Source organism: Impatiens glandulifera, chromosome 3 (genome assembly GCF_907164915.1).
Source record: "Impatiens glandulifera chromosome 3, dImpGla2.1, whole genome shotgun sequence".
NCBI lineage: Eukaryota > Viridiplantae > Streptophyta > Magnoliopsida > Ericales > Balsaminaceae > Impatiens > Impatiens glandulifera.
In genome coordinates, this window is record NC_061864.1 from 54140261 (window position 1) to 54153785 (window position 13525).

Here is a 13525-nt window from a genome sequence, read left to right on the forward strand (position 1 = left end):
GTCATTTCTTAACCTTAACAAGTAGTTTTAGGCACACTCGTTGCTTGATAGTTTTTAGAATATCCCAATCGTCTTCATTAAAAAATAGATAACATATCTCCGCATATTCATTCAACCACGATTCGGTTGAGTAATTCCTGAAAAAATAATTTAAATCGTTATCTTTTTAACATGTGAGCAAATCATTACCTTAGGCAGAAGTCATAGGCATCTAATTTCTGGGTACGGGCAGCAGCCAAAGCATGCGTACAAGAAAGACCAGATACATAAATACCCTACAAATATAAGTCATGCATTTGAAGTCAACTTTAAAAGCAGATTCACCGTCATGCACATAAAACTGGAACGATCAAGCAAATGGACGTTATAGAATTTGACCTTCTTGACTTGCTCACGTAGAAACTTTTTATAATATTGAGATAAACTTTCTTTATGAATGGACGTTTTTTCTCTTCTATTATGGATGCGGAGAAAAAGGTGGAGATGTTGGAAAGGACCTATAACACCTTGATTCTTAATCTTAGTGATAAGGTGATGTGAAAGGTTGTTAGTATCACGACAGCAATAGAGGTGTGGCTTCAGTTGGAGTATTTGTATATGACTAAGACACTATCGTCTCAGATCTACATCAAATAGAGATTCTTCAAGTTTAGAATGACTGAGGTGAAAGACTTGTAGACGCATCTCGACGATTATGTCAAGATTCTCCTTGATTTGGAAAACATCGGGGAGAAATATAAGGATGAGGATAAGGCGCTGATGATTTTGAATTCTTTACTAAAATCGTATGAGACATTCTCGAGCATGGAATGGAGGAGCTTACCCTCGATGATGTGATGAGTGCATTGAGATAGAAGGACCAAAAGAAGAAGAATGCATAGAGCAATGTAAGGGGAGATGGACTATTGGTTTGAGAGAGAACTAAGAGGAGAGACTATAAAATTAAGAAGAATGGGCGTTCAAAGTCTCTCGGAAATAAATCTATTAAGTGCTACAATTGTGACAAGGAGAAGCACTTTAAGCGAGATTGTCCAGATTTGAGTAACGAGAGGATGAAGAGTAGAGAAGAGGCGATTATTCAAGAGGTCGAGAATGGGTACGAAAGTGTGGATAGTCTTGTTGTCTCCACTAATCAGTCCGACAAGCGTTGGATTATAGATTTTGGGTGTTCGTTCCATATGACACCTAATGAGAGTTGATGCAAGACCTATGAGAAGACTTTGGTGGGCGATGTTTTATTAGGTAACAATAAGTCTTGTAGGGTGATGGGTATCGAAACAGTGCGTTTGAAGATGCATGATGGAATCGAGAGGGTATTGTTGGATGCATGACACATTCTGAACCTTCGTAGGAATTTAATCTCTCTCGACTTACTAGATTAACTTGGTTTTGCATTAAAGGGTGAGAAGAACGTATTGAGGGTCACAAAAGGGTATTTAGTGGTAATGATAGGTGTACGAGAGAAGAGTCTTTACATCTTTCAAGGAAGCAGTTTGGTTGGTGATATGGAGGTAGTGACAGAGCCTTGAGATGTATCGCATACGAGTCTATCACATAAGAGATTAGGGCACGTGAGTGAGAGAGGTTTGAAGAAGTTGAGTAAGATAGGCTATTTTGGTAAGGAGAAACTTGATGATTTGGAGTTTTGAGAGAACTGCATATATGATAAAGCTATGAGGTGAAGTTTGGGCGATCGATTGAGGTAACTCGGGACACACTTAGTTATGTTCACTAAGAATTGTGAGGGTTAGTGAGGATTGCAACTCTAGGTAGAGGTTGGTACTTTATCACCTTCATTGATGATTGTTTGCGCAAGGTTTATGTATACATCTTGAAGTACAAGGATGAGGCATTTGCTAAGTTCAAGAAGTTGAAGAAGATGGTAGAGACTCAAATTGGGAAGAATGTTAAAAAGCTTTGAACAAATAACGGTTTGGAGTACTTAAGCGAGGAGTTCAATCAGTTTATCAAGGAAGAATGGATGGTTCATCACAAAACCGTCTGACAGACACCACAACAGAATGGTTTAACAAAGCGAATAAACAGAACACTACTTATGTGTGTCTAGTGTATGTTGTTTGAGGTCGGTCTACCGAAGCGGTTTTAGGGTGAGGCAATTAACATTGCGGCTTATCTTATCAATCATTGTTTATTGACGGCATTGGAATGCCAACCACTAGAAGAAGTTTGGAATGGAGCTTCTCCAAAACTCGACAACTTGAAGGTATTTAGGTGTGTGGCTTACATGCACCAACGAGATGGAAAGCTTGATCCGAGAGCGAAGAAGTGTATGTTCGTTGGATACCATGAGGGGGTAAAGAGTTGGAAACTATTTTACAATGATGGGGAGACGACCAAGTGCATCATTAGGCATGACATGGTCTTTAGGGAAATTAAGTCCTATTATGGGGCAACATAGTCAATCGAAGTTAGAGAAGTCGCTAGAGAGAGGACCAGATTTGAGGTAGAGCTCCTAAGAGGGTACTAAAGAATTGGTAGACACGGGAGAGCCTAGTGAAGATGATGAAACAGACGGTTCGGTAGAGGAGGAAGGTAAAAATATGGAAGAGAACCTTAATTCCTACCAGTTAGTGCGAGTTAGAGACCATAGGACAACCCGAGCTCTAAAGAGATTTGGCTACTCCGATTTGGTGGCTTTTACATTCCTTGTGGTAGATGAGGTATAAGATTCAAAGCTAAGATTGTTTAGAGAAATAATGGAGAGCAAGGAAATAACCGAATGGAAGCGTGCTATGGCGGAGGAGATGGCATCGCTTGATAAAATGAGACATGGAAATTGGTGGACAAACTCAAGAATCAGCGAGTGGTTGATTTAAAGTGGGTGTTCAAGTGCAAAGAAGGTGTAGATGGTAGTAACAAGTCAATGTTTAAGGAGAGATTGGTCGTTAAGGGCTTCACACAATGTGAAGGGGTTGACTTTAACGAAGTCTACTCCCCGGTAGTGAAGCACACGTCCATTAGTGTGTTGCTCGCTCTAGTGAATAAGTTTGACTTGGAGCTCAAACAAATGGACATGAATATGAAATTTATTCATGGGAACTTGGAGGAGAAGATATTCATGACGTAACCTGAGGGGTTCGTCAAACCCATTGATAAAGGCAATGTATGTCTCATTAAATGCTCGCTTTATAGTTTGAAACAATCCCCAAGACAATGGTATTTGTGGTTTCATGAGTTCATAGTTCGTAATGATTTCACGAGAAACAATTTCGATAGTAGTGTCTATGTCAAGTGGGTTGATGGTTGTGGGGTTTTCCTATTATTATACGTGGATGATATGTCAAGAGTTTGCTAGGGAGTGAGTTCGAGATAAAGGATATGAAATCGATAAAGAAAATTTTAGGGATGGCGATTGAGCGGGATCAGGAGAAGGCTCCATGTTTGTGTCTCAAAGTGACTACCTCCGAAAAGTGGTCGCCAAGTTTGGGATGTTTGACGCTAAGGCGGTTTAAACGCCATTAAATACTTATTTCAAGCTCTCCTCAAAGATATCACCGAATACCGAGGAGGAAAAGGTGAGAATGGAAAACACCTCATATGCGAGTGTTGTCGAGAGCCTCATGCATGTCATGATATATACAAAACCCAATCTTGCTCATGCAGTTAGTTTTGTTAGTCACTTTATGGAGAACCCAGGGAAAGAACATTGGGAGGCAATGAAGTGGGTTCTCTGTTACGTTGGGGGATTCTTAGATGTTAGTCTTCGTTTTAAACGTGTAGGTATAGGTGATGATAAATTGAGAGGATATGTTGATGCTGATTTTGTAGGTGACTTGGGCAAGAGAAGGTCCCTAACGGGATATATATTTACCCTATTTGGATGCTCAGTAAGATGGAAAGAACAATTACAATCCTAGTTCCCCTTTCAACAACGGAGGTCAAGTATATCGTTGTGACGGAGGGTGTCATTGAGGCACTTTGTTTGAAGGGTCCCGTGGGTGAACTTGGGGTGAGCACGATAAAGTGGAACGGTTTTACAATAACTAAAACGCCATACACTTGTCCAAGAACTCGATATTTCATGAGCGCACAAAGAACATTTACATTCGACTTCACTAATTCGAGATGTCATAGCGAGTGGAGCGGTAGTTGTGGAGAAGGTTCACACAAACGAGGATCCTGTGGATATAGCCACGAAGGTGGTGACGAGAATCAAGTTTTGAAAATATTACGACTTGATTCACATCACAAATGTTGGAACGTAATCGGAGAAGTAGGAGGATCTATTCTAGGTGTTCTTGGTGATGAGGATCATTCATTTGACAAAAGACATAGAGACAAGGTAGAGAATTTGTAGAATTAGGCCTAGGGTTTTGAGGCCAATTTAGTGTGCCTTAATGTTAGGTACAAAAAGGGGAAGGAATATATGTGTGATTATTTGTTGGATTAAAAAAAGGCATGAAATCACATAATGATAAAGATGTCAATCAAATCGTATTATTATATAAATGTCAACTAAATTGCCACGAAATCATATCATGGTGGAGATGTCAAAGATATCACATGATCTTTTACTTCAATTATGAATTCTAAAACCTATATATATATATTGTAAACGAGAAGAGCGAGTGCGAGACTAAAAACCTAGAACAAACAAAGAGAGTTAAAGTTTGTAATCCCTATTATAATTCTATTAAATTGATTTTCCGTAAACAGGATGTATGACATTCTTGGTCTGAACATGGGTAAGATTTTTTTTTTGTCTATTTTCATTCTTTCTTACTTTTACGCTATTTTTCTGCATTCTACTACGGTTATTATTATTTCAATTTCATTCTTAGGGTGATAGTTTTTTTTACTACAGTTAAACTTATCAATATTTAAACCAACTATACAAATCCTGAAAGATTTTGTACAATTTCTCTCAAACACGAAAAACTTTGTCCCACTTAAAATCATCTATCGATTCTTTTATTGGAAATTATTTTGATTCTCAATTCCATATCAGATCCATTTGTTTAAATCTATTCAGCATCACTCCTCTTGAAGCTGTAAATCAAATATTTTCTTCTCAAACTTCTCTATCTTCAATTTCACTTCACTACTAGCTTCACCACCCTTCTTAGTTATTCGATTAAAATCATTCTTGATACCAATCAATATATTCCCCTTCAAAGCACATATATCAAGTTTCTTTCGATTTTGAATTGTGATTCCTTAGTTCAGATACGATAGTGCTCGATTCACAAAGCGTAATTTTAAGAAAAATATTCTCTTTATTCAAACTGGTTATTGTTTCCAACATTATACCCATATGACAAAGGTGTAGTACATAAATAGCACAATCACAACCCCTTAAAATAACCTCCATCCAAACACTTCAATCCATGTATGCATCAACTTGATTGATGCTTTAACTTGAGATTTAATGATTTGGACATCATAATCATCCTCCTTGAAAGGATTCACAGTAGAGGAAAAATAAGACACTTCTCTTATTTTTTGTGTCGATTTTTTTACAATCACCGTGATTATATCAATTTAGGATTCCACTAAATGCACGCTAAAATGAATGAAAATAGTGACAAAATGACTAACCGGTTTATTAAGTGCTCTCAAAAAGACCGACAAGAAGATCCAAAGAAGATTGACAAGAAGATCGGCGGGAGGCGATTCATTCGAAAAAGACGGGTGCGGCGGTGATTCGATGAAGATCAAAAAAGGATCGGTGGGCAAAAATTCTAGATGCGACATCGTTCAAAATTTTATACCCTAAATAGTATATGTCAAATAAAGAAGTAGGGCGACAATTCTGGATACAGGCAGCAAGCACAATTCAGGGAAGAGAATAGAGACGACGATTCGGGGAGGAGAAAAGAGAAGAGAGACGGCAATAGTGAAGTTAGGGTTTGTTAATTAAATATATGTAGTACCGATTGGTGGTAGATAGACCAATTGGTAATATAACTAAAAGAAACACCAATTGGTAGGCCAACCAATTGGCATTAAGGGGTCTTTCACCTATTGGTTTGAAAACTAATTAGTACTACTACTTCCAAAACGTGATAAAACCTAACGCTTTTTTTCGCGATTTTTTAATGGGGTATATCGATTGATTTTGTAACCAATCGACATTATATAAGATATAATAGTGATGGGTATAAAGACCAATCACTATTATGGCTAACTATAACCCCTAAGTTATTGAGGGTGAAACTATAGTTGGCTTATGATTGGTTTCATGACAGCCCATTGTATGGATTCCGACAATACATAAGTTATGCTAAACTTAGAAAATCACTCATAATCATTTTTATTACTTCACCATTTATTTCTTCATTAAAAATGTAGGCATATAAATAGTGAATTCTTTAAACATATTAACGAAAAGATTATAGAGATGTATTATTAAAAATGGATTTATTTAACCACTTATTATGTAAAGATTCTCGTACGAATACAAGGATAAAAATATAAATAAAAAAAATATGTAATTAATGTTTAAAATTTTTAATAAATCACGAATAATATATTAAAATAAAAAATAGAACACTCTCATTCCACATTTTATTTACTTCGGTAACACAACTTATCTTCTCACATATCTTCTCACATATTTTTTTCGAATGAACCTCTCATCTTATAATCTTACGCTTTAATTTTGGTTAATCAAATATTTGGTTTATATTTTTTAACATTTAGCATTGTGACCTTCACACTTTGGTCAAATATTTGATTCATATTTTTTAATCACTTTCAATTGATACCGGTTTATTATTTATCGGCAAACCACATCTCAATCACACTTGGTTAAAGAGTTGTACTTATTTTGTTAGGTTGCAAGTTCGAAACATAGATATAACATTATTAATTATTTTTAACTGTTTTAAGTTTATGGGCGGGTCAACCCACAATCCGATCCAAGTATTCATTTACTCTCACATATATATCCAAATTAACCACAACTCTTGACCCGGTAATCCTAATACTTTGAAATTAAGCATCATTATATATTTATATATATATATTCAAAAAGTTTAACTTATACTGTTAAAATATCCCGCGTTCATCAAATTTGGTGTTAAATTTAAAATTTAAATTTTTATTAGCCTAGTTGATTAAAGGGTTGTACTTGTTATGTTATGTTACAAGTTCGAAACATACATATAGCATTTTTAATTTTATTTTTAACCGTTTTAAGTTTATGAGTTAACCCACAATCCGACCCAAGTATCCATTTACTCTCACATATATATCTAAATTAATCATAACTCTCGACTCGGCAATCCGAACACTTTGAAATTAAGCATATATATATATATATATATATATATATATATATATATATATATATATATATATATATATATATATATATAAAAGGTGGAGAAGGTAAAAAATATGATAAATTCTAAAGAGTTGTATTGATAATAATTTATGATTAGTATTTACATATTTGGGTATTTATAGTAAAGAAAATATTAAACCAAAAGGTTACAAGAAATTAATATTAAATGTTGACTCTTCGATTACGGTTAGATGAAACAAAGAGTCTCTAAATATAAACTCAAGAGTTTTTTTGAGAGATGAGTGATTGATCTTGGTTCTTAATCTTTTAAGATTGATGATATTGTAGTCTTTAATATCTTCTCTCAAACGCAATAGAGTGGTACATGTTACGTAAAAATACAAAATGTTTTGAGTCAAGTTTTTGTGATGTGTTAGTCAGTTGATCATCAATAGATATGTATTTGATGACGAGAAATTCTAGATAAATCGAGAGTGATGGTGTATGACAAATGAAGTGTTCATGGTCGGCATCGATTTTTCAGTCGGATAATTATTTTTTCGACTTTTATAGTCGGTAATTATTTATAGTGGTCTCAAGTAATGTCTTTGCTTTCTCCAACATGAATTTGTTTTTTTTTTTTTTTTTTTTTTTTTTTGTTAATAATGAAAATGGGAATTCTTGGCATTAAATTTAGCAATTAACTAGCACTTTTCTAAATATTTATTTATTTATTTTTATTTGCACAAATAAACAAACATTAATTTATACTATTTTATTTATCATATTTATTTGTTTAATTTATTTTACTAACATATAAAATAAAATAATATTTTTAATAATATATTAAGGAGATGCTTTGTACGTTATTCTTTTACTTAGGAATAAAAAAATAAATAAATTGAGGTGTTTGATTTATGGGTTAGATTACTGTATACCATAGTTTTGAAATCTAGTTTGACCGGTCGGACTGTCAAACAGGTTGGGACAATATAAAACTACAATTGTTTTACCTTACATTGTATGTTACCTTAGCCTTTTCAGAAATTTATTGTGTTACAATGTTTTATCATTTTGTTTTAAATGAAAGTTGATGTTTGTTGTGGAAAAAAATATCCAAATGCTTAGACAAAAATAAAATGTTTTCTAGGACTTTTTATAGACATTTTTTTATATTTAAACTCAGACTTAGATCCAACTCAATCAAGCATTACTTAGAAATCCATGCATAGTAGAACATTAGTGTTAACATCAACTAAAGAAAAGAATCAAATTCCCATTTCACCAAAATCCTCAAGAAGAGGGAAAGAAATTTGTTCACCCAAGCAAAAAAATGTGTGCATAAATGCTGTTATTGCTTAAAATGGGGAAAGGAAGAGACCAGTCCAGTCCAGTTCAATCCCCATAGACTTTAGACTTTTTATTGGACAAAACAACAAATCCTTCTTCACCTGTTAACCAACAACAGACAGAAGCCATAAAAGAAATAAAAACAAAAATCCCCATCAATCCATAGTAGAAGCTGCCAAGATAGGAGAAGAAGATGCAGTAGGAATAGGTGGTTTTCCTCTTCCCATTGTGAATCCCCTCGTTCCATCAGGCATCCTCGGCCCCTTTGTTGGAGTGAGTTTCGCACTAGTTATTTCATAATGACTAGTAGTCGTAGTAGCAGTATTAATACTCAAGTTGCTCAACTGGGGAGGAGGCGGTGTCAGCAATCCCCGCCCATTATGGATTGGACTCGAAGGGCAAGTACGAGATTTCCCACGCCCTCTACTAATTCCTTTCTTTGATCCCGTCGGGCTTTCTTCAGCCTGCCCCCCAAAACAAAAGTATTTCAGTCAGTGTTTGATAACACAACTTATTTGATCAGTTTAAACCACTTAATTTTTTAGATTCAGTTCAAAACAAAAGTATGTAACTTCTTAAAATTCAGTTATTGGCTTATTCAGCATTTATTTTTTACACTTATCTAATTTGACACTTATATTTAAAACTAAACACTTAAATTTCAGTCTTCTCTTTTCGGTGGTTTTGCTGTAATCACAGACATACTTACAATAATGTTCTCGTGTATGGAATCAGAGTTGGATGGCTGAGCGTGAGAGGATTCTTCGGGTGAGTGTGGGGAAGTCTCATCATCGTCAAAGATCCCATCGAATTCTGATTTCCTGTTCTTTAGAACAGATTTTGGCTGTAAAATTTTCATAAATATGATCAGTTATCATCATCAAAGAGGATATATAAAATATACATTCGTTGTTCTTCTATAGTACCGATCGTCGTAGCAATAACCTCACTCGGAGACCTTTTCTCCAGTTCCTTTCGTCGTTCAACTTCTCAACCTGACCAACTTACCAATTTTTCAAAGGCATTTTCATAAAGAAGATAATAAAAGGTAATAAAGAGGTCATTTTTATTACGTACTGCTTTCTCGGCTATCTCTGTAGACTCGAACTCCACGAGTGCATGAATCTTTTACAGATTAAGAAAACGATCCACCCATGTGAACAAACATACATATATAAAATAACACTCCCAAGATAAAAAGAAGGAAAAGAAAGCCATAATTAATTTGGGTTGTAAGTAGGCATACTTTGTTACTGATCACAAAGTCACCTTTGCAACGAGAAGAATTCGATCCCTGTGGGTGGCATATACGGATGTTTTTCACACTGTTCATAAAATAACAATATTAAGACTGCGATTTTACTATAGAAATATGAAATGATACACATTATTCTCGTTTAACTTGCACCAAAGACTCATTTTACTAAACTTTTAAAATGATTCAAATTACCTCCCTTTGTTAGCTTTTTATGAACTCCTTTAACTCTTAAAACGTTCAACATTCAAATGGGCCATTCACACCTATAAATTTTCATCCCTTTCTTCTTGGAAAGAAGGCATAGTTTTCATCCTCACCAATGAAAATTTTTGCTGCCGAACCGACCCTAAGTTGTCACAAGCAACATTGACATGTCTTTTGACTCGATAAAGGAAATTTGAAGGGAGTAACTGTTAGAAGTTTTAAGATTTGAATTGTTAAAAAAATTTTGTTTTACTTCATTTAGCCATGTCGTTTCATAGCTACACGTGTCCTGTATTTTTCACTCCAACTTTTACCATAGTTAATGCGACTTTTGCGCTTTATGGTTTCAATGAAATTATTTTCTTAAATCTAATTAGGAAAGCACTAAAATGATTTAGCCATGCTTCTAAGGAATGAATATTCTTCCAACAATCATTGGAAAGAAGAGTCAATGTTCTTGCAAATGTTCACTTGACAAATCACTTCTTAAAAATAATGCAATAGTTGATGACCATTATTTTTTAACACACTACATCCACTATAAATAGGGAGGCTTGTGAAGAAATGAAGCATCTCATTTCATCACAACACATCTAGTGAAAAATCATCTTTGAAAGAGAAAAGGATAAGTCTTGTGATGAGTGGGTTAAACTCATGCACAACAAATGACGACTTGTGATGATGCAACATTGATCACGTCCGATGATCATGCTGTGGTTTGCAAGAAAGGAAGGATTTATGAGAACATTGAGAATCTTCACGTTCACGTGATTAATGAAATAGTTTTACCTTTTCAAAAAATAAAGGGAAAAAATAAAGGGAAAGATGTTGGACTCCCCTTCAAGAAAAGGGAGTTGTTTTTCCACCACATTTTGGTGAGAATTGTGAGAGTTCCATCTTGAGAAAAGAGAGATATTGTAATCTTACTTACATAGTGGGGTCTTTGACTGAAGAAAAAATTCTAGTGACATTTCCTTCTCCAACTTGAGAAGGTTTTTCCACCTAAAAGACTTGTGATATTCTTGGAGAACGAGTGAAAGCCGTCAAGCATAATGAATACGCCATCAAGGATTAGAACAAAAATGAGGAATTAACCCACTAGGGTACTTCAAGTGAAAAGAGTCTTGCCCATGAGACTAAGGTTCGATTCTCACTAAGAACTTCCTAAGTTGAAGTGAGGGGTTATGATTGTGGATGGTCATGCTAGTTTCTTAGAAAAATGGAGAAATCAAAAATTAATGTCTTTTGGGATCAAATATGATGTCATGAGAAGGAAATGAGTATCATATTGAGATCAATTTCATAAGATGTGTTTGTTTGAGAGATCACACTTGACTCTTGGAGATTTCAGTTTTTATGTTTTCAGGTATGAATTGACGTATTTAATTCATGACTAAACATGTCATGACTTGTAATTACTTGGTCATAATGCTAATTTAATGGAGTATAGAAAAAATATAACCACAAGAGGTGATTCAAGTCATTTTGAAAGTTCACCTATTCAATTTGGTGCAAGTTTAATGTGCAAAAGTAACATTTATCATCAAACCTTCCAACCACACTAAATATCTTCTCAAGATTTGGATGAGAATGATCTTCAGGTAAATTCTCTACAACAACAGTCCTTGCCTACAAAAAAAAAATCAATCATATAGACACACTAAAACATTATGAATTGATCAAAGAATCCTTTGTATTCTGCTATACCTGCAGTTCCTCTCTATCTTTTTCAGTGAATTGGTTTTTCCGTCTTATCTTCTTGTTGTCAGCAGTCACAATCTACAAACATAAATGAAAGAAGAAGATTAATTCGCTGTTCTTTTTAAAGTAAAAGAATCAACAAACTCACTCACGAGATTGGGAGAAGATTGAAGAGCTTGCCCGAGGAGATGCTGACTGCCGGTAAGAGACTTGATCTTCTTTGTAGATGCAATCACAGCTATTGAGACTGTTAAAAATTAGAATATTGATAACTTAATCACATCTTCTAATCTACAAATTTATTTGAAAATGAAACAGATTTTGATCCCAAAATTCATTAATGATCTAAGATCCTTACCATATCCTTCAGGATCCTTACTTATATGCTTCAACATGGATTCATTGGCTAACAAGCTCATATCGCTTAGCTGATACTCAACCTACAAAGAATCTCTGAATCAATTGTGAAATGGGAATCAAGAAAAACAAAAAAGGAAAAGAAAAGAAGACCTGTTTAACGATTTTGTGACGAAGCTCGTCAGTTAGGACATTCTTCGAATAGTTGGTGGGCGAATCGGGAATGGAGAAAATGGGTTCTTGATCACCAACGTAAATCCAATCAGAGGGTTCACTAGTCCCGATAAATGGGAAGCAGGGGTAGTAGTATCCCGATAAGGGTACCTGAGAATGAGATCTGGGAACGAATTCTGGGGCATGGGCATTGAATTTGAAGGTGGCGGTGCTCGTACTACTGCTTTCTTTATTCTCCGCCTGATGTTGGGTTTCTTGGAGCTTCTGCTCTGGATGAGCCTGCGCCATTTTACGGATCCTACTAGTAAATGTAAACTACTAGTGCATTTTTTCAGGAAACCTTATTCTCTAGAATAGGTGCATTTTTTTTTCTCTATCTCTTTTCTTCATTTCTTCATCTTCTTCTTCTTCATCTAGGGAGTTTTCTGAAACCGTTGGTTTCTTTTCTTATTGACTCCACATTCGGCGCCAATTTCATTGGGAAATGTCATTTCTTTGTGATACATGTGTCAATATTATGTGGTTCAACTCATTCTCTCTCACACACACAAACTACTTCATTTATGAGGCTTGTTTGTTTGATATAAGATTATTTGAATTTACTTTTTAAAAGTTTAATATAAGATTGTAACGGTTACAATTTGATTTTTTTATAAATTCGTTATTTAAATTAATTAAAAATAAATAATTTAACCGATTATTTATTTGAAACAGAGTCACCAATTAATTTTCGAAAATCAATAAAAATGGCATATGTGTACAAACGTATTGACTAAAGTTTCTTTTAGTTCGTAGTTTGGTGATACTCGGGAAAGAATTTTCGCGTTTCATCATCCGTACCCGTTTTGAAAACGGTCCCTACTTTATAAATTTGGTTTTTGAAAATTGGTTATATAACGTTTTATTTTAACCGATTATTCTTTCGGTCCTAAGCATGCATAGATTTTAGCGTTATTTAAAATATTGTAACAACACTATTGAAATGTTGGTACATGTTGCTAATGACAACTAGGGAGGAGAATACCTGAAAATTATCAGTCATTTAAAGGCATTAGGGTTTAAACATAAATCTCAAACAAACCTTTATCAAAATATTTTTTTGTAGAAATATCCCAAAAATATTTTGAAATCATTTTCTATTTTTTCGGGATTTTTAGAAGATGGTTTGATGTTTCAAAATTACAAAATAATTTTGGATTTTGAAAATGGGATCCAAACAAGCCTTAGGACTA

General features: G+C 34.5%; 1 protein-coding gene across 1 annotated transcript; it reads right to left on the reverse strand.

Annotated features, from left to right (window-relative positions):
• Positions 1-8500: 8500 nt before the first annotated feature.
• LOC124931392 (la-related protein 6C) lies at positions 8501-12817 on the reverse strand. Its single transcript, XM_047471842.1, has 10 exons — positions 12273-12817; positions 12121-12202; positions 11915-12009; positions 11769-11840; positions 11611-11690; positions 9846-9924; positions 9677-9724; positions 9526-9594; positions 9309-9443; positions 8501-9063 (listed from the first exon to the last, which is right to left on the reverse strand). Exons 1-10 carry the CDS (start codon positions 12579-12581, stop codon positions 8755-8757), a joined length of 1278 nt encoding a protein of 425 aa, XP_047327798.1. The 5' UTR covers positions 12582-12817; the 3' UTR covers positions 8501-8754.
• Between the last annotated feature and the right edge of the window lie 708 nt (positions 12818-13525).